Source organism: Aquila chrysaetos, unplaced genomic scaffold, assembly GCF_900496995.4.
Source record: "Aquila chrysaetos chrysaetos unplaced genomic scaffold, bAquChr1.4, whole genome shotgun sequence".
NCBI lineage: Eukaryota > Metazoa > Chordata > Aves > Accipitriformes > Accipitridae > Aquila > Aquila chrysaetos.
Window position 1 is genome coordinate 528,789 of NW_024470382.1, and position 21,374 is coordinate 550,162.

General features: G+C 43.4%; 1 protein-coding gene and 1 long non-coding RNA gene across 6 annotated transcripts; both read left to right on the plus strand.

The window, feature by feature from the left end:
• The first annotated feature begins 1,417 nt into the window (after nucleotides 1-1,417).
• On the plus strand, nucleotides 1,418-8,080 carry LOC115337815. Of its 5 annotated transcripts, none has more exons than XR_005931874.1 (6): nucleotides 1,418-1,987; nucleotides 2,105-2,205; nucleotides 2,621-2,743; nucleotides 5,964-6,026; nucleotides 6,171-6,222; nucleotides 6,890-8,080. It is a non-coding gene; the product is annotated as an uncharacterized LOC115337815 (long non-coding RNA). The 5 variants fall into 5 exon arrangements; XR_003922249.1 differs by lacking the exon at nucleotides 5,964-6,026 and having other exon boundaries at nucleotides 6,890-6,897; nucleotides 7,055-8,080; XR_005931872.1 differs by lacking the exon at nucleotides 5,964-6,026.
• Nucleotides 8,081-10,509: 2,429 nt separating this feature from the next.
• On the plus strand, nucleotides 10,510-20,441 carry LOC115337780 (poly(A) polymerase gamma-like). The gene is given in 12 exon segments (XM_030006181.2): nucleotides 10,510-10,597; nucleotides 12,041-12,092; nucleotides 12,094-12,148; nucleotides 14,188-14,241; nucleotides 15,276-15,387; nucleotides 16,036-16,125; nucleotides 16,757-16,896; nucleotides 17,012-17,125; nucleotides 17,211-17,331; nucleotides 17,650-17,734; nucleotides 18,140-18,193; nucleotides 19,992-20,441. Coding segments are annotated over 12 exon segments (1,167 nt in total). The 3' UTR covers nucleotides 20,194-20,441.
• The last annotated feature ends 933 nt before the right edge of the window (nucleotides 20,442-21,374 follow it).

Genomic DNA, 21,374 nt, shown 5'->3' on the forward strand with positions numbered 1-21,374 from the left:
CTGTGGTGTCCACCAACCTGCGGACATCCCTTCCCCACTGCGGGGATCTGCTCCAGGCCCTCTCCCTGGCACCGCTCCTCTTGCAGCGGGAAGAGGATGGGAATCCGTGCTCCTCTTTGTTGCTGTCTTCTTGCACAGTGTGCAGAGGGGCAGACGGTGGAGAGCGGACCGGCACGCAGCTTTCCTTCTGAGACACCACCTTAGGCAGCCCGCAGAAGAAGCGATGCAAGCAGGAGCCCACGAAGGAGGCGATGCTGAGCCTGCCCGGCCAGCCTGCAATGCCTCCCGTGCACCTGCCCGGGTTAGCTGGCTGGTGCGGCTGGTGCAGAGGAGCTGCTGTCCCTTGGAGAGTCTCCCATGCCCACCGCCATGTCCTGCAAAGAGAGCTGTGCAAAGGTCCTGCCCTCCTCCTAAAGGACCTGAACAGTGGGGAAACCCCAGAAGCTGTGCGAGGGGACAGGAGGGCCTCCCAAAGGCTCTCCTGGAGGGCTGCAAAGGCAGAAGGGCCAAGGCGGACAAATGGGGTGGATCGAGGTGGGACGCTTTGAGAGGGAGCAGCGTTGCGGCTGTGGAAGAAAGCTGCAGCGTGGGTGGGAAGAAGAGAGCAATGCCAAGAGCCCAGAAGAAATCTGGTCCATCTGGTGCCCTGACCCACCTTCCCAGCTTACCTTAGTCCTAGGAGGCAGACCCTGTGGTCCCACAGATCCTCCTGCTTGCTGTCGGCCCCCCATTGACTGAGGGAGGAACAGGCATATGCTGGTGCCAGTGAGGAAGGCACCCTTTCTCCCGTTTTCAAATCAGAGCGCCTGGAGAGAAAAAAAAAGAGTGATCTGATTAGGGCTGTTGTTGCAGCTTTCTCTGGGGTTCAGTCATTTCTTGGAGCGGTTTCTACAACAGACAGAAGACGTAACAAGACTACAAATGGGAAAATTGACTGGGGTCTACCCACCAGGTTGCCCCTGTCAGAGCAAGTCCCTCGTCTTTATCATCCCTACGGCCTCCATTTCATAGAATCATGGATCATCGAATGGTGTGGCTTGGAAGGGACCTTAAAGATCATCTAGTTCCAAGCCCCTGCCATGGGCAGGGACACCTTCCACTAGACCAGGTTGCTCAAAGCCCCATCCAACCTGGCCTTGAACACCTCCAGGGAGGGGGCATCCGCCACCCCTCTGGGAAAAATCTCTCCAGTTTTCGCACCCTCACCGTGAAGAATTTCTCAATATCTAATCTAAATCTTCCCTCTTTCACTTTAAAACTGTTACCCCTCGTCCTATAACTACACTCCCTGATAGAGAGTCCCTCCCCATCTTTCCTGGAGGCCCCCTGTAAGTAATCTTTCTACATTAGCCAGCTTCAGAGAGCAGACAAGTAGCACTTTCACACAGGGCGCAGCCTAAAGCCCAAGAGAGAAGCCCACCCAGCTGAGCAGGGGATACAGGCAGGAAAGAGGGGCCAGGCTGCAGGAGAGAGAGGAATGAGAAAATACAGACAGGGAGCGAGAAAGAGAAAGAAAAAAATAGTGGAGAGAGGGAGGAATTAAAAAATGGGGGCAGGGAGCCAGACAGAGTGCGGTGGGGAGAGACCAAAAATAGCAATTCTGGGCAACTGCCCCCATTTCTTGAGCACTCCCCAGGAGCTGCATTACCGGGAGCCTCAAGGAATGTGCTGCCTGCCAAAGCCCTGCCCTGGGCCCAGTCCTGTGCCCTAGTATTGGTGAAGAGCATTGCCTTGCACAGTGGCAAGGACTGAGGGAAGAAGAGGACAGCTGGGGGGGGAAAAATCACCGAACTGGTTTTTGGTTTTTGTTTTGTTTTTTTTTTTCTTGACGGTTTTGCTTTTAAAAAGAATAGTATTTAAGCTCTAAATACAAACTGCAAGGAAAAGGAACCAGGGGTACCAGTCTGGACACATTTAAAGCCTGAACCCATTCAACAGCTGCACCAACCACCACTCCTGCTGCACACACTCCACCGCCTGCCTGCAGGTACAGGCAGCCGCCCTGTTTCTTGCCCAGGCATGGCAGCACCAGGCAGCTCAAAAAAATGTGCTGCTGCAAAAACTTGAGCACAGCTTAATTCTGGTCAATTTTTCCTCTTCTTAGGCTGGGTTAAAGACTCATCCATCAAGTGGTGGCTCAGGACCATGCCGGGGCAAATGGCACTGCTTTTCTGAATCCCATGGCAGCGATGGGCAAAGGAACAGGTTGTCAAATCCCGGGCCTGGGTACATGTGTGGGTTTTCAGGGTCACCCCTGCCCGATTTTTCCCAGCGAAGCCCCAGGCAGTGCCAGCCCCGTGCTTGCAGCCCCAGGGCTGAGGCTCAAGGAGCTGGGCGAGCTGGACATTTCCACAGGTGCTGCATCCTGCTGGGCCCCACACCAGCTGCTGGCTGCCCTGGACTTCCCCGTTCTCTCCATCTCTGCTTTCTGCCAGTGCCGGGGGCACCCCAGAACAGCCTGCCTGCTCCCCACAGCCCCACTGCCGTCTGCATCTGCAGCTCATACGTGGTGTCCACATGGCTACAGCTGATTTGGGGGGTGGCAGGTCTGTCTTGTGGCAGCAGCCTGGGAATGTGGGCTAAGCAAACCCCATCCCTCCTTTTCAATCTTTGTCCCCAGGGAGACCCAGTGGAGACGTAGCGTGCGCTGGAGAGCGTCCTTCAGGGAGGTGACAGCCGATTGCACAGCAACGCTGAGACCCACCTGACAGCAAAGGCGCCTGGTGGCCACGGACGACCCTAGGTGAGCTGGTTCTCTTGGAGGCCAAGCAAAGCAGCCTTCCTCTGCCCCTGGTTTTGTGAGATATGGAGCAGCGCAGAGATGTTTCTCAGGCATCCAGGCCTGAGGAGGGTTTCCCAGTGCCCCCATGAGAGATCCTCCTCCCAGGAAGCATCTCCCCCTAGAGCCAAGGCCGTATCTAGCCCCCCCGAGCTGGGTACGGCTGTCCTGAGGGGTCTCGCAGGGAGGATGGGGTCATCTGCCTGGTGGCTGTGACACAGACATGATGAGCTGAAGCCCTGTGGCCATGGTTGGCTGGTTCAGCGTCTCCAAGTGCCTTTCTCCCATGGAGCGTTTAACCCAGGCACTTTTTCAGAGTGTGATGGATGATGTGAAGATGGATGCTGGTGATGTCCTGGTGGCTCTGTCCCACTCCCACTTCGAAGTTTTGATGTCTGAGATCTGGGGCCACCTGCAGGCTCTGCTGGAGATGTCCAGGGAGTTTGTGTTCCATTGTTTGATACCTTAGGGCTACAATGTGCTCAGGTTATGGTATGCTGGTGTTACAGTGTGCTAGGGCTATGGGATGGCAGGACTACAGGATGCTAGAGTTTAAGCAAGTTAGGATTAAAGCATGTTACCGTTATGGACCTGATGTGGGTTTGTTGGCCCTGGGTTCTTGGAGTTGTTATTTTTGCCTTGTCTTGTGTTCTGGGTGGTCTTTTTTTTTTTTATTGAGATTCCTTTTTTATCTTGTTTGTCTTTTCAGGGTTTGGATAGGGGCCTTTGGTTTATGTATGTTTCTTCTGGTTGTTTTTTTACTGTTCTGGTGGTTTGTGTTGCGTTTTCTGTCTCAAAACCACCATTTGTGGTCTAATATGTCTGACCAGGTCGGACAGTGTTACTTCTGGTGCAGTCTGACCCATTTCCAGTGAGTCAGGAGGTTGGTAGGTAGGTAGGTAGGTATGGAGGACTTGGAGTCAATTGTGAACAACTACCAAATGACTAATGGGCACTTATCCCACTCATCCCTACACAATTCTGTATTGCTACGGACTTTACCAGCCATAGTCATGGACTCTGGGCCTGTACTGTAGTGAAGTCAAAGCAGGTATTAAAAAAAAAAAAAAAAAAAAAGAGTGCTTTTCCAAAATGCTTACCAGACTGAAAACACCAGATGGCTGTGGGCAGGTGGGAATACACATAAATGGGCCGTGTCACTCAGAATGAGGAACAGTGATGTGGGTACAGCTGTAGCACAACAGTTTTCATGGCCTTGAGCAGCACAGCAAGGATTTTCAGGCAGCAAGGCCAGCTGGCAGGAGTGTGTGAACAGCTCCTTCTGAGCGTGGAGATGGCCGTGGGAGAAGACCGTGCTGTTCTTGTTGGTGTGTAGCAGGGGACAGTCAGTGGAAACTGCTCTCGGGGCCTGTAATTGGGAGGTGTCGTCTTGGTACTCGGTGGGAAAATGACATGAGGGAGGAGGCTAAGTCATGAAAGGCCATGTTAACTGTATGTGAGAAGTGACAGAAACAGCTTCAGGGTGTTAAGGAGGCTGTTAGTTGTGATTAAGGCAGTGAGTGAGGTGATCCTTGTAGGAGCTTTCTGAGTGGGTCAGAACAGGGCAAGACTGTATGTAAGGACAGAAAAGTTGAGCCGATCAGAACTCAAGCAGGAGATTATTTGGGCAGTATCTGGTGAAGTCATCCTCTTGCACATGTTGTGCAGACTGCGTAAGGCCTGACTGCTGGCGAGGAAAGGAGTGTGCTAGGAGTGTTGGAGTGCAAGGGGAGTGCAAACAGGGAATGGGGATGGAAGTGGTCACAGACTCATTTCTCAGTTTTCCATGGGCTGTCTGTGTACCCCATGTAACTCACCTTGCCTTCAGAAAGAAGTGCCACCCTTCTGGTGAAAAGAGGGAAAAAAAAGAAAAAAGGTAATGTGTGGGAGAGCAAGAACTTGGAGGGTGATTACCATGTTTAGTCTTACCATTCTAGAGTTTTAAAAACATTTCCTTGAAACACTTTCCCAAAAGAACAAGGCATGACTTTCTGAAATAGCTGTTTTCCTAGGAGCTGCATCTGAGCTAAGCCAGATGAGAGAGTCTTGCCTGCTGTTAGTCACTGAGGCTGATGACAGATCACCCAGCAGTTTTGGCAAGGACAGAACAAGATAGATACTTAATGCTTTTCTTTTCTGTGCTGATCATCATTTCTGGAACGTGTCTTGCATAAGTTAGTCTTCAGGTTTTGCAGGTTGTAGGTTTGGCAGGATCTATTGTGTCATTAACATGATGGTAATAACAAAACCCGGTGGGATGGGGTTAAGAATCAGAAGGGTAAAAGTGAGAAAGAAACTTGTGGGTTGACATAAAACCAGTTTAATAATTGAAAAGAATTTTATTTTTTTAAATTGTAAGGAAAAGAAAGAAAACCAACAGAGAGAGGAAAATAAAATGCAAGAAAAACAAGCAGTGCACATGAAAACAATTGCTCAGCACCCACTGACCAATGCTCAGCCAGTCCCTGAGCAGTGGCCCCCCTGCCGCCCTCCCCCCCAGTTTTATTGCTGAGCATGACGTCATATGGTCTGGAATATCCCTTTGGTTAGTTGGGGTCAGCTGTCCCAACTTTGTCCCCTCCCAACTTTCTGTGCATCTCCAACCTACTCACTGGTGGGGCGGTGTGAGGAGCAGAAAAGGCCTTGACGCTGTGTAAGCACTGCTCAGCAGTAACTAAAACATTAGTGTATTATCAACACTGTTTTCAGCACAAATCCAAAACATGGCCCCATACAAACTACTGTGAAGAAATTTAACTATCCCAGCCAAAACTAGGACAGTAAGGCATTTTGGATTTCATATAATTTACAAGAGTGCTTGAGCAGTTTAATGTTATGTTGAGGGACAGTAGCTATGATAGCAGAAGAAAGTGAAGACAAAGAAGATGAAGATGGCAAAGATACTCAAAAGCGTTATAGCCTTTGGCAGCAGAAACATGTTCATATAAACTGTTAAATGGCAGTTTTCTTTCAATGTATTGTTCTTTTCAAAGATTTACAGATGACGTTTTGCTATTTTCATATCAGAATTTAGGGATTTTAACATAAACTTCTCCGCTGAAATGTAAAAGTGACCAACGTATCCTGGAAAGAAGTGTAATTGCATAGCCTGGATAGTTTTACTCTTGTAGTTTACAGTTCTACATAAAACGCAGGTGTGTGTTTTTTCATTTGTGCTGTGCAGTGATAAAAAACCCCCAGAGACAAACACAAAACGCTACCCCTGGAACTTCCTCTGAAATTAGAGGTGGGTGAGACATATCACATTTTCTGCTTCTTCCACTATCCTGCTTTCTCTTAAACTTCTTTGTATCACTATCATAAATTCCTTGCTTACTCTAGAGCCAAGACAATGTAAGATATTTTTCTGGGGCCGGTCTTTTCTTGTCAGGTGGAGAGATCCATGTGGACATGCTCAGTCACAGAGGCAAAAGGACAAACAGGTGGGTGTGTGGTTAGTGATGGTTCTCCCTTATCATCAGTGCTGTCAGTCACGTCAGGGAATAATGCTTTCGAGGGGTTTCAGATTGGTGGTAATTACAGAATAATTATATGATTGTTCCCACAGTAGCCTGAGAATATGAGAAGAACAAAGATTTGGGGGGAGAGAGGGTAATTTTAATTAGCTGCAAGATTTTTTACAAGGCAGCTTTTGTGGGTCAGTGACGACGATGATGGAGGTGGTGGCTGAGATTCTGTAATGGATATTCTTTTGTTGTGGAACTGAATCCCAAATCACCCTCTGACAGTCTTAGACTACTGAATCTGGGAGCATACAGACAGTTTCTTTTCTTAAAACTGAAAGTAGCTACAGGGAGATCCTGTTTGGAAGTCTTAGTAGTTTGGGGACAGAGGCCAGTTGGGGGCTGGGGCCCTCAGGGGAGGGGGCTGTTTCCTGCCCTGTGCCCTTGGGCTGGCGCTCACAGCTGGGAACGGGCTTTCCAAAATGCTGCTGGAAGGATCCAGATGTGGGACGTGTGGCCGAGCTGGGGGACAGGGAGCACCCCTGGACCGGCCAGCCTCAGGACCTGCGGTAAATGTGCCTTCAAATCAGCTCTCCCAGCAGGACACTGCCCAGGAGTCACTTTGATTGTTGCTGTTCTCCTTCAGGAAGCATGGTATGCACCAAGCACACCCAGAGCTGCGCCCGTGCCAGGAGAAGACTTCAAGCACAGGCAGGGCTGATGGCGACAGTTCCCACCAGCTGTCCAGCTCCAGAAGATGCAGGTAAGATGCCACAGAGGGGAGAGCAACCGGTTGTCACTTCTTCTCCAGGAAGAGGATTTAACAGCAGAAGGGAGGCAGGAACAAAAGGGCTTTGGAAGTCCAAAAGTGCATCAGGCAGCTGGAGCAGTTGTGTGACAGCAGAGGAAGAAGAGAAGGAGATGCAAGTGACCTGGCTGGGGCAATGCTTCCGAGGTAACATCTGCCACACAAACACAGAGAAAGATGGAGGCATTGGGAGGTCATGGAATGGGTGAGAAAGGTGCCTGGGCAAGAGGAGAGCACGGGGAGATGGGAGGCAGCGATGGAGATAGAGGGGGAAAATCCAGGGTGTTGGAAGTGAGGACGCTTCTGCTGTGCAGAGGCTTTCTGTAAAAGCTCTGAGTTCATGTACTGGCTTTGGTTTTCCCAGGCTGTGCTTTGTTGAGCCTCAAATGGGGCTTCTGTTCTCGTCCAGATTTTTGCTCTGAAACTATTCAAGTGCTGAGGACTGGGATTTTCCAACAGCATCATATTTCTCTTTGGGCTTTGTCCCGATCCAATGTCGGGGAAGGTTTCGATATGATCCCAAGAGCGAGATTAAGACACAAACAAGGTCAAATGCCGTATAGTCAAAAGAGCTTTTATTATCAAAAGTATCAAAAGTGGAAAATGGTGGCGATAGGATAGAATGGAAGAAAAGGTAGAAATTAAACAAGCAGTCAGGATAGGATTGCTAGGATAGTCACTACCACGGATCCAGTGGCATCCCATTGGTCCTCAGGCAAGTAGTCGGTGGTGGGAGTTGCAAGGAGGGTCACCACCACAGATCCAGCGGCGTCCCGTTGGTCCTCAATCTTCAACTCTTTGGTGGTGAAAAAAGGCTGCCACAGCTTGTCTCTACGGGTTTTTATAGGGCATATTTCAATGATGTCATGCGCTGCAGGTTTCGTCTATCACAGGACCTTCGCGTGATGGACACCAGATCAGCTCCAGCCCCGTTCCTCCCCTGGATGCCTCAATGGCCTGGTAATCATCCTTATGGACAGAGGAATGTCCTGCTTAAACAGGCCATCTTAGAGACAAAGGGCTCGAGATAAGCAGTTCACAGTTCCTTGAGATGACAGCCCAGTCCCTCACACCTAACAATCTTTGAGTCAAATGGTTCAAGATAACAATTCAGTCTCTTACAGGCTTCCTGGGGAGGGATTGCAGGCATGCAAGACCTGTTGGTGAGCTCAGTCTTATTTTGGGATGCTCTCTATGGGACAGGAGGACAATTGCTTTGAACTGCCTATATTTCTGGAAGGATTACCTACATTTACCTTCCATCTGAAATACTGCTTGGTGCAAGCTGTTGGTTTTTTCTTTTAAAAAAGGGGGGGGAGGTGTGTGTGAATAGCTGAGTGCTAGTATACAGTGATTTACCTTCCCCTGCTTAGAGTAAATGGGTTTAGGATTAAAAATACCCATTTTGTGTTAGAAAAATTGGTTCCCTTAAAGATTCAAGTGCTTGCTGATGGACTCCTGGCTGACAAAATCTCTTTTCAGCTTGCTTAAATATTAAACAGTTTTTAAAGTAGTGTTCGGATTATCTCGTGTGATTTCTTGCAATTAATCATGGTTGTCTAAAGCATACTACTAAAGCGTACTAAAGTGTTTTGGTTGTTAAAAACTAGGATGAGAAGTTCATAGAAACATCTTCTGTGTCGGGTTTCAGTGAGTTCAAGCTATTGTTGTTTTGGGTTGAGAGTTTCTGATGTTATTTTTTCCTCTTTCGGAGGGAGATGAACATGCCCATCTCACCCTCCAGGAGCAAGGATGCCATGTCCGGATTCAAGCCCATGCCACCCTCAAAGCTTGCATCCTTGAGTTGAGCGTGGAGGGGCATCACCCTGCGAAGGTTTGGTGTGTTGTAGCAGTCAGTGCTGTGAGGTCTGGTGGGTGGCAGTGGGGTGGAAGCAGCTGTTGGGGGCTCTGTCATTTGCATAGCCCAGCCCCCCCCCGCATGCTTCGGAATGTCGGGGTCCCTGTGGCAGTTTTTGAATGGTCCCTCCCAGTTGGGTCAACGGACCCAGCGCAGCCAGTAGATCCCGCTGGAGCTCCTCTCTCTGGCATAAATCCCTTGGCATTTGGGCTTGAGAAGAGGTAAAGTTGGAATCTCCAGATCTCCTTAGATGACCTTCAGGAGCTGTGGGCTGTAGGTGGGGACTGGCTCTCTTTCTCTGGACCAGTGACTGCTCTAATTGCTCATAGGAAGTGGAAGAGCTTTAACAGGTGAAATCTGTCATTTCCCTTCTTCTGGGGATTACGGGAGCTGTTTTGGAGGCGAGGGAGATGTAAATTCATGGTCTTGAGCCAAACTGGATAGAGCAGAGGTGGACTGTAATTTGTCTGACCTCAACTGTGTATCTGTAATGCAGTTGTAATCGTCCCTGCCTGCACAACTGGCATGAGGTCCTATTTTGTTTTAAAGGAGATATAGTGAATAAAATCAGTGAATCTAGTGCACGGTCTTTCTGACCAAATATATAAGCATTTACTTTAGGATAAGATAAATAGTACCTTGAACTCACTGGTTATACTGACTTAACTCTCTGTTGCCTAAAAATGGGACCAAGATTGACTTGGACATGGGTGTCTACCTGAAGAGACATCCACATCTGAGAGTCAGATGAATCACACCCCAGTCTCCTGTGTTCCTCATCAGGTCTCTGACAACTCTGCTGTTAGTCCTTATTGAAGCCAAGTACAGTCTTATTTATTTATTTATTTATTTATTTATTTATTCATTTATTTATTTAAAACAGAAAGGAAATTCAGTCTTAGACATTCAGTTGCAGAAGAAAGTTTGTGTTTGAAGATCACGCTTGGATCTTCGAGTAGGTCTACTTAGATGCCTTTTCCTCTTCTGTTCATCCCTGATAAGCTTAGGCACTCTCTGTCCTGTTTCTGAGGACCACTGCCCAAGGTGCCTAGCATTGCACAGGGAGATTCTGTATCTCATTTTGCACTGTGCATTTTGTTAGCCATCAGGAATGAAGTATTTTTAGGACATAAGCTAACTAAATTGCACTCAAGTGAAAAAAGTGCTCTGTAACTTCTGAGAAATAATACTGGATTATAATCAGAATATAAATATTTGGAGCAAAAGATGCTTAAAAAGTTAGGTAAAAATTATGAGCATAGTGCAATTTTTTTAGTTTGGATTTTTATATATTTTAGATTTAAAGTTTGAATGTAAACAGACCTGGTTGAATTGATGTGAAAAACATGTTCAAATTGCCAAATATTTCTTTCAAACAAGAATAAGCAAAGGAGCAGCTACAAAGAGTGTTTCGGCTTTAAAGTGTTTCGTATTTTTGAACCCAAATCTCCAAGTTTCTGTTAAATTGAAGTGGCCTAGAAAAACAATCTTTTAATTCTGTGTCACCAATTTGATGATCCACCCCCTTCTAAAAAATTATTGTCGATGTTGCTTAGTAGAGACATAGGCAGTTAGTAGTTGGGCTGTGGCCTCTCCAGACATGCGTCTCGTTTTGTCCAGAAGACTCTCAGGCTGCAGCAAGTGCCTGGACGTCACAGCGAAAATCAAGGATCGAAAAAAAGAAGCCTGCAAGTTACAAAGGAGGAATGGGCAAGTAAAAGGCGAAAGCCTGAATCCCATCTGTCCTAAATAATCAACTGCTCACCTCTGGACTGGCAGCACAGGTCACCAGCAATTCAGGGTCTTGGGCACAAATCTTCTGCAGTTAGGTACTTACCTCCTTCCTCAGACAGGAAGAAATAAAAAATAAAAGGAGATTCCTGTTCTTTAGTTCAGTGAAGGGAAAAGAAAGTTCTATTTAGATCTGTTTGCCTCTTTTGGAGGATGGACTTTAGCACAAAGGCGAATAGTGCCCTAGTAGCAGGCGGCTGGGCAGGCTGAGGTGATGCAGGGAGTCTGCTCCCCGGGAAGCTGTTCCACTTTGTGTAATTTAGGAACTGTTGTATTGGGGGTTTGAAGGCGAGTTCCCGGCAGGCACATCATAGCTTCTTTGTCTCTGTCTCTCTCTGTCCCATTAATTGTCCCAATACCACTCCGGGTTTACAGAAAGTGGGTCACCCACCGTGAAAGGGAGGTTCTGTCCTCAGGATGCCTGCAACCTCGAGCTCAGCCTTGCGCTTGGTCGGTGAGAGAGCCATGGCTCTAACTGCAAATTTGAGTGAGCAGCGAGTGCGCAAGCCACTGGGCTGCTGGACAGGGTGAGACCTGTGCCAGCCAATTCATCTTTTAGCTCCAAATGCCTTTTGATAGAGATGCAGGTTTCCTGGGGATTGTGGGGACGTGCTCCTGCGTCTGGAAAAGATGGCTGAGTTCCTGGCATAAGAAGGGCACTGTGGTGTAGAGGTCAGAGTTGAGGCAGGTATGGAAGATGGCAATAGCTGTGATCTTTAGTCATAAGAAAATATTTTTGTATATTCAAGTAGGTTTTTTTCTCTCCTCTGCTAATCCAGTGTAGAATATGAGCCAACAAAGAGAAACCAACGCTGTACACACTGCACACTCTGAAGTATTTGTTTTAAAATATGTGTGAGGTCAAGCTAGAACATGCTTTGCAATTTGTGTATTTACTGCAGTGAATTTTCTGCTCTTCCTGGCTGTCTTCTGTGGTTTTCAGCCTTCCTCACCTCCACAAAAAGAGGTGCATATGAAAGAGGCCATTGTGCATCTTCCCTTAGGAGACTTCTTTTTTGTGCTCTGCTTTTGAATTACAATCTGTATTATTTATGCCAATGTTTAAAATAGCTTTCTGATTCCCTGGTTAAAGTATTCTGAACCTACTCCAGCTACATGTTACTATGCACAGCTCCCACCAACCATCAGTTTTTATTTCAAGTCATTTTTCATGAAGTAACACACATCACAGCCAGAATCCTGTGTTGCTGTTACATGGTCTTCTTTACAGTTTTTCAGCTGTATTCCTCCTCCCCATGATAAACAGTGTTGCCTGGTCAGAGTTCTAATGTTTGAAAGTGTCTTCCAACAGTAACAGAAGAAATGGAATCTCTTTGCAGGTGCTGACATAGATGCTGTTTGTGTTGCTCCTAGACATGTAGAAAGATCGGATCTTTCAGTCGTTCTTTGAAAAACTAAAACATCAAGAGGAAATAAAAAATCTAAGAGTGAGTAAGCTCTCTCCTTGATAGATTGTGCAACTCCTACAATAAGAATATTCATGTTAAAGACTCACATTGGTAGTGATTGTCTTACAAAGCAAAATTAAAAATGGAATTGTTTCTGAGCACCTTCTAAAATACTGTTTACGCAGCATGAAAATGTTGAAGTCAAGCTTTTGGTTCCCTTCCCAAATGACTGTACATCACATAAGAATCTTTGTGGTTCACTTCTCCCACACCCATGGTTTGGGAATGAGTGGGCTATAGTTTCAAAAAGCAAGGTTGTCCCTAGGAGCCTTGCTTTCATCTGAGCTGTAGTAAGGGGCTTGGAAAGAAGGTAATCGCATGCAGGAAGAGGAAGGGTCAGCCTGAGAACTAAGGAAGTTGAATGTGATGTGGAAAGGTTTCTGTCAGTACGTTTGCCATGGTGTTCCTCTGGATGTACTTTAGGACCTCTAATTCATTCTTCTCTGGTCCTGTTCTTCTCTGGCTACTCAGCCTGAGACTTTGTAGAAGAGATACACAGTCAGCTTTACGTAAAGTTAATAGGAGCTGTGCTGCGAACATGCAAAACTGCCTTGTAAAATCACCCTCAGGTGCCTATGTTGTGTACCTTGCATATAAAACCGAACTCCTGAGAAGTGTTTCTCTCAGCCTAGTCTTCCTTGTGCAGACATTTTGAAAGACTTCATATGCATAGCTAATGAGCCTTCGTTTAGATGACTGTCACCTGAAAACAGACTCAGCGGGCTGTGGCACAGTTCTAACAAGTGGTCTGCAAAATTGAAAACTGTTCCATAAGGTAGCCGATAGCATCTCAGGCATGGTAGAAAATAAAAATACAGGAGGCTAGTGCACGCTGTTGTTACCGAAAAGCTCGGAATGAAGAACTTATCAACACCAATTTAGTGTAGATAAGCAGACACTTCTTTATTGACGGCCAGGTGCGCGGGCAAGTCCTCTCACAAACCACGCACACCTGTCACCAAAACAATACACCTTATATTAAGACTTATTGATGCATATTCATTAGATTTCCAAGAAAAGTTATACATATTCATTAGACTTCTGGGACATCATTAGCATATGTAAATGTCCTTTACGCAGGCGCAGTGAAGGTCTGTGGTGGTCCTCAGGAGTCCTCTGGGGGTCTTTCATAGTCTTCCTCACTCGTCCGCTTCTTGACCTCTCAGGTGTCTCCAAGCAGCAAACTGGTGTCCATAATGGTTTCCCTAGTTTTTAAAACAAACACTACAAGACTACCAATCTTTGTCAAAACTTCTGTGGTTAAATGATTTTGAACAATACTTAAATTCTTACGGTTACACATTATACATTTGCTAAGCTCCTAAGTTCCTAAGGCTACATTTCAAACTTAACACTCCCATACTTATGCTTCACAATTTTCTACTTTTTAGTCAAACCAAACTCTTTTATAATCAGATTTTAATTTCTTTATCTTGTTATCTAAGTTCTGAATGTTCCTACTAGATGATTTTAGCCAATTTCTCCAGCCTTGGTACTGGGCTATACAGGGGATTTCACAACAGGTACTGGTTGGGGGTTAAATGTATAAAATGCAACATACATATGATTTTGCTAAAATATTAAAATTAAATATGATTAATTCTAACTAATAACAAATCAATGACAAATCAATAACACTGTCAAATGTGAAGAGAATTTTCTAGATTTCTCTGGATGTTAACCGTAGTAAGATAGCTATGGAAATCTCTTGCTTTTCTTCCTCACCACCAAGGTAAGTACCTTCCAGCCTCTGATACTGATAGCTCATTGTGCACTGTTTGTTCATTAGAATACATGATCAGCCTCTGAATCTCTTGGCTAAATAACTTCTTAAAGCTAATATTAGTACCGTGTTAGTGGTATACTGCTTGCAGCTTATTAACAGTTTTTTTGGTTTGGAAGCAATTCAGTCTTTATACTGAGTAGTTAGCAGTGTAAATTCTGCATTTGATCATAGTTTAGGAGAAACATAAAGTAGCAAAACATGTTTTCTTACACAGTTATCCTCTCCTTCACAGGCAGTTGAAGATGTATATGTACCAGTTGTCAAGTTTGAGTTTGATGGCATAGAGGTAAGCATTTCATTTTTTTTTTCTTTAAGTGAGTAAATTTTTTTCTTGCTTTGGAATAGGATAACTTTTCCAGGGACCTGTGACTGTGCTATTTTGGACCACAACCTATCCCAGGAGAATACGTTGCAGTAGAATGGGAGCTCATAGGAAAATAAGCTCCTAGGAAGCCTGGCAGGCATGGGAGCATCAGGGACGTCTTTTTCTAAACCTGTGCTGTAGACCAGGGTAGCCTGCTTGAATAGCATTTATCGCTAGGATCGTGCAGAGTGGAAGCAGAGGCGGTGTCCTTGCTAACTCTTCTTAGCTCTGACAAGCTAGGTGTCTACAGAGGGATTAAATGTTTTGCTGCAAATCCAAAATGAAGTGGTTGTGGGACAAACAATCTGGAAAATGGAAAGTAAAAGTACTCATTTGACTCCTGCCTAGGTTTGTCAGCTGCAGCAATCCTGGTATCTTGAATACTTCTTACACAATTAATAAAGACCTGCATGCTGTAGTACCTAAGCAATTTACTGCTTCATATCATTATCATGAAGACATTTATTCAGTGACCTTTTTGTGGCCTTTATCTGGTACAGACATTCACAGAATAATTTTCTTGCCTCAGACTGTACTAAAAACCGGATACTTCGGGATCAAAAGGGCTTAGTGCACAAAGAAAATGCTCTCTCCTTTGCTGAAGTATAGTTGAGGTGATAGAACTTATGTCTTAATTCTATGATTAATTTTAAGTTCCCTTTTAATTCAAATTCTAAGTCTAGAGTAATCTTTTTTCAACTTAAAAACCCCTCTTCCTTTCCCTAGCTTAAAAAGAAAGGGGTGATGCAACAACGGTTTTGTACATAAAATATGGAACCTCTAGAAATTTTATTGAGTCTTCTGGCCAATAAATCTCTTGGGAGATGTTTCTGTAGTCACATAATTCTAAATACAAATGTTAACCACTCTTTTTAGACTTGACTAACTGTCCCCCACTAGTGTGCTGTTTGCAAACTGTGTGGCATTCTAACGGTTGGCACTTTTTTCCTCTTAAGATTGATCTCGTGTTTGCAAGACTGTCTGTGCCAACTGTTTCTGGTAATCTTGATCTCAGAGATGACTCACATCTCAGAAGCCTGGATATAATATGTATACAGAGCTTAAATGGTAAGCATATTTACATATCTTTAAAAAGAAAATGTTACTAAAATTGGTATGGAATGCACATTACACAGCCCAAGTTTCTGTACAAGACACAGAAACTGATCCCCTGTATGCTTGAGATCTGAGGAGGTGGCAAGTGAGCTTAAATTTAGATGTTTCAAATTGTGTGTTTAGATAGACCTGTGTTTCATGTTTCTTTGATTGGGGTGTGTGCATTGTTCCAGTTTGCCACAGAAACTGCTTCAGATGAATAGGTAGAGCACTTGATAGAGAAGAATGTGTGGTAGTTCATTAAAAAAAAAAAAATTAAATTAAATACTTGAAGCCTGACTTGCTCACTGTTTAACACTGACTGGTTTAATTGTTCCTGGCTGTCAAAAGAAACCTAGCTTTCGGCATCCTGTAGCAGGGCCTTATTGAAAGTTGTTGGCTGTAGTCTGAAGTATGAAAAAGCTGTTGAGGGCACCAGTTACCTGACGTGATACTGAATGTTATGTGTAATCTCTAATTTTTAAGGTAATACAAAGCAAGTAATCCAAACTTGTTTTCATAGACTTGAAGGATAAACTGTAAGCTATTGATCCAGTATAGCATAAAACCGACTTGTACCTGTTACTAGGAAGTTCTGTACTTCAACTTTTTTTCTTACAGGTTGCAGAGTTACTGATGAAATACTACACCTAGTGCCAAATAAAGAGAACGTCTGGCTCACGCTCTGTGCAATTAAACTGTGGGCAAAACGTGAGTAATGTGATTGTTTGTGATCTTTAAACTTTTCAGAGGTGCCTCATGCTGAAAAAATAATAGCATTAGAAGTACCTCAGCTTTGGATAGCTGTTTAAATAACAGTTTTTAGTTTAAAAACTGTTTTTTAGTTTATATTCAAGGCCTGTCCATGGGGTAGATTCTGTGTGTTTTTTAATGGGGGTAGAGTGGGGAGAAGAGGGGAGTGCCTGCGAGACAAGGCGCTGCATGGCCTATCAGGAACCTGACTACAAAGGATAAAAATGCCAAGTGAAGTATAAAAGCTTGATACATAAGGAATAAGAAAATACCATTTGCACATGTGACCAGAGCAAGTGCTAGAAGAATGACAGAACCTTTTTTTTAAGGGAAGTTGGAGTGAAGCAGTAGCTGTAGCAGTGTAGGCAAATTTCAGAGTAGCAGTATTTTGGGAAGTGGTGTGGTAATGATTCTTCTTCTCATTGCTATAAGGACCAACAATTTTGGCCTCGTTGCACTGCGAAAATAATTGACTTTGAGACTGAAGTGTACTAGGTATTTTATAGATTGTGAAGCTGGTACTGTAAATTTGAAGGAATATACTTGGGTATTGAAAGACTACAGGCTAACGACAGTGTATCCATTGTAGGATGTGGCATTTACTCCAACATGCTGGGATTTCTTGGTGGGGTTTTCTGGGCCGTGCTAGTAGCAAGAACGTGTCAGCTCTATCCACATGCTTTGGCTTCTACTCTGGTTAACAAGTTCTTCTTGTTTTTTTTTCAAAACGTAAGAGCTATTTATGACTATTTTAATTTGCAGAAAATAGTTACACTTTTTGAGGTAGTTCTTTATATAAGGTTTACACCAACAATGTTCAATCCTACCCTGAATTACATGACAGAGTTCTAAATGGACAGTTAGTTACTGGCTTTTCTTACATAGGGAGTGGCCAAAACCTGTATTGCTGAAACAACATGAAGAGAGCAATCTTAATTTACCCGTATGGGACGCTAGGGTATGTAGACATTGAATTCAGAAGCCTTTCAACTTTCTTCTAACCTAAGCTGCTGGTGCTGAGCACAATTGTTTTAACACCATAGGTGAACCCATCAAACCGATATCATGTAATGCCTATCATCACCCCAGCCTATCCACAGCAGAACTCTACATACAACGTATCTACATCAACGCGAGCGGTAATGGTAGAGGAGCTCAAACATGGTAAAGTTCTTTCCATGCTTATTAACTGAATAAAAAATATAGTTCTTGCTATATGAAACCACATTATCTGAATTGGTTATATTCCGCAAGGTGTTCCGCCCTTTTAGGCAGAAGAGTTCTCTGGGAAGTATATCTGTTGCAGGCAATAAGGGACCAGTTTTACAATGAACTGTTGTAGTAGACCTGCATTGTGTCAAGGGAATTCCTGCTTTTTGATCTGTCAATTACTGTTCAAAACCTTTATAAGATAAAGTTTATATCATGCTCTGCTAGTCTCAAAAAAAAAAACGGTAATAAGATTTTGAAGCTTACTTGTAGGTCTTGCGGTTACAAATGAGATTCTCCAAGGAAAATCAGACTGGTCAAAGCTCTTTGAACCACTGAACTTCTTTCAGAAATACAAGTATGTATGAAATCTGTTATCTGAACTTGAAATTATTTACTTACTGGTTAGCATAGTGAGTTTTAGCTTGCAGTCTAAATAGAAGATGGCATTGATGTTTGTTTTTCAGAAACTGGAGGTAGTCATATGAATTTTGGTAAGGATAAGTATAGGGAAGATAGAAAAACTGTATGTGTTATGCCACTGACACTGCTTTTATTTAAAAAAATCAACTCTGATACTTAGAATGTAGCAGAATGCAATTCAGAAGGATGTAATCAGCTTTTCTTCAGTTAATACTGTGCTGAATGCAGGATATAATCTGTCTTGTCCGGAAGACATATTCTATACATTTAAGGCAGTTTTGGTTTCACTTGAAGGAATATAAAGTCCTGAGCTAGGATATTAATTTTTCTTTTCTTCTAGACATTATATTGTGCTGACTGCTAGTGCCTCTACTGAAGAGCATCACTTAGAGTGGTAAGTCTTGCTTCGAATGTGGGTTCAATACATAATTGACAAACACAGCCCCACTTTGAAGAGCACTGTTGTAGAGCCTTTGAAGACTTGGTTTCATAACTTTTTTACTGGATATAATATTTAATTTAAGACTACATTGCACTCGGTGCTAAGTTGCTCTGGTTATGTAGTCAGCCTATTCCAGAGCCTACATTTCTCCAGTGAAGTGAAACAAGGCTGTTTAATCTGGGTGAAACCTAGCCGTCTGCACAGAGCATCTGAATGCTGATAAATAGTATTTACTAAGTTTTAATCTAGTAGTGTGCTCAGGCGTCTTATGTTTAGTGCTGAAAATTATCATTTCAGCACACTTGGTAGTCAATAGGTAAACTGCAGGAGTGCTGACCTACTTTGTGAAATGTAATGTGAGATCCACTTCAATTGTAGTTAGAGAAAATGACTGCTTATGACATGATATTTGTCAATGTCTCAAGGGATATATGCCAATAATAACTTGTTTAACCTATGTGAATGGGCTGACTAACTGTGAATCTTGAAATAAGGGGAAACGGTGAGGAATTAAGGTACTGTGATGTGTGTGGTGTTCTCACTCTTAAGGAATGAGTACTTTGCCTGCTTTGCTCAAGTAAGCAAGCAAAATAGCTCTGTGTAATAGACCCCTGTTCTGAGGGCACCTTGGTTATACTTCAAAGTTTGGCTTGCGCTTTAAGGCAAATAATTTAATTCTTGTGCTACCTCTAAAAGACATCTTATTTCATGTTTAAAAATAGCTCTAATAGGTAATACCTTTTACCTGAACTTTTTAATGTGTTCACTTAAAAATCATGTCAGCTACAGCTTGATATCAGTCACAGTTAGGTGTACAACAAGGAGTTATGGGCAGAGGGCTTAGAACCAAATAGTTTTTATTGTGCAATGTTTTTAAGTGAACAAAGCTTGTTGTATCTCAGAATAAAGATGAGGAAAGTTCTGGCTCCAGTAAAAGCTGATGTTTTTGCAGTGACAGAAATGGCAGCAAATGGGGTTTAGTTTTGCATCTGGGAAAATGAAAAGCAGAAGATAAACTTGCTTCAGTTTGCTGTAAGAACAAGTTTAGTTCACCAACTCTTGAATGGATTTGGGAATAGATGGCACATCTCTGTTGTTCATCAACATAAGATACTTTTGAAGAACGTGCAGAGTTCTGACTGCTTTCAAAGCTAGCAGTGTTTTAGGTTAAAGGGTAAAATGCCAGTACTTCATGCCAGTATTTATATGAAGGGCCTTTGTGGTCATGATACATTTCTTGGGTAAGTTTCTGATGAGACTGTGTTGACTAGGTAATCTGTTTATTAAAGGAACTATGTTTTTCAGTTTGGCTGGAAAAGGGTAAACTCTTTTCACAGATCAATCTGCAGGAAGAATTGCATCTTTACTCAGGTGTAACTGAACAGTTGTGCTTGAGCCTTTTCTAAACTCTTCTCCTTGATCTTTGGGGTAAAAAGGAGTTTTGCTGCACTTCAAAATGCAGCCAGAGGTGCTGGGAATCTGCTTCTTGTTGATATTTTCATCATAGGCTATATGTTGAGGTGTTGTATCTGACCTGTTAAGAGTACAAGTTAAACTTCTGTACCTCTGTCACTGGAAACATCTCAAACTACAGTGTGTGTGATATAAATATCTAGTATCTGCTCAGCTGAATGAAACTTACTACTTACTGACTGGTTAGCATTTTGGTATTAGCATTGTATTGTAAAAAGGTATATAACTACTGTGCTGGATACAGTTAAAATGAGTAAATGTCTCATGTTCTTATTAGGATTGGCCTTGTCGAATCTAAAATTTGTGTGCTGGTTGGAAACTTGGAGAGGAATGAATTTATATCTATTGCCCATATAAAGCCACAGTCTTTCCCTGGCAACCGAGAGCTTGTAAACAGTGGTTTTCATTACTTTTCTGAAATCCAGTTTGGCCAATGTATTGTACCTTGTTTATATTTATTCACCTCAGCTTATCTGTGAGAGATGTTCAGTTACGTACCTACTGTTTTGTAGGTATGAGGTCTGAGAGGCAAGGTTCTGAGCATGTGGGATCTTTTTAAAGAAGGGAGAACTTCAGGGAGGAGTTCTTGGAGAACTTAAGTGTGGGCTGACTCTAATCTTTAACTGCTGCATACAACTAAACTGTTTTGCTTAATCCCTTCTTGAGAGTAGATACTAGCATCCAAATAACTGGCATCTGTGCATAAATGATAGATTTGTGAATCTGTCTTTTTAGGAGTGAATATGTGTCAATGTGGTTTCTTGGAATCGTATTTAGGAAAGTGGAAAATGCAGAAAGTGTTAATGTTGATTTAACGTGCATTATACGGTCATTCAAAGATACAGGTAAGCCTATATTTTGCTCTAGTCTTGTAGGGTTTCATTTTTTTATTCTAGTGCAAGTTGCTTCACAAAGTGAATTGTGCTTCCTTCTGGTATTAGCTATTAGATATTTCTATAGAGCGTGATGCATAGAAGATTAGCCTTAAAAACATACTATTTTGACACTTTGGCAAAGTAAGTCCATCTTGAAACAAAAGTGTGTACTACAGTCCTATACCATATACCACATGTGAAATAGCTCTGCAGATCATCGTAAACACTCAGAAAGGAACTGCGATTCATGCGGTCGACAGTCAGATGTGAAGCCAGGAGACGTCCAGTTGTCAGTTGCTGAATTTTGAAAGTGGGAATTAACTGCATCAGACTCTAAAATAAGTTGTTGATGCCTCTTGAGAGTATTTTTTCCAAAATAACAGTTTGTGTATGATACCATCCCAGAACTTTGAAAAGCAGTGAGTGGTCACATTGTAATGACATGCAGTCTTGCATGTAAAGCTTCATGTTCATCTTCCATTATTACTTTTGATAGATGTAGGAATAAAGTAATATTGCAGGTGTTGTTAGATAATGCTAGAATAAAGGGGTTTGGGGGTGAGCAGTTCTTTGAAAGTATAGGTCTTTTCCACAGTCTGTTTACTTCTTCCCAAGCTGACTGCTCTTGTGCCTTTCAGAAGTGCATGTGTGCTGTCAGGCTCATGCCTTGCTATCATAATGACGAACTAAGGAAATCAGGTTACTCTTCTGAAGTGACAAGTGTGTTTGGACAAAAAGTTCTAAACAGTGGACTCCTTTAAACTCTTCATCAGTGCAAACAAACA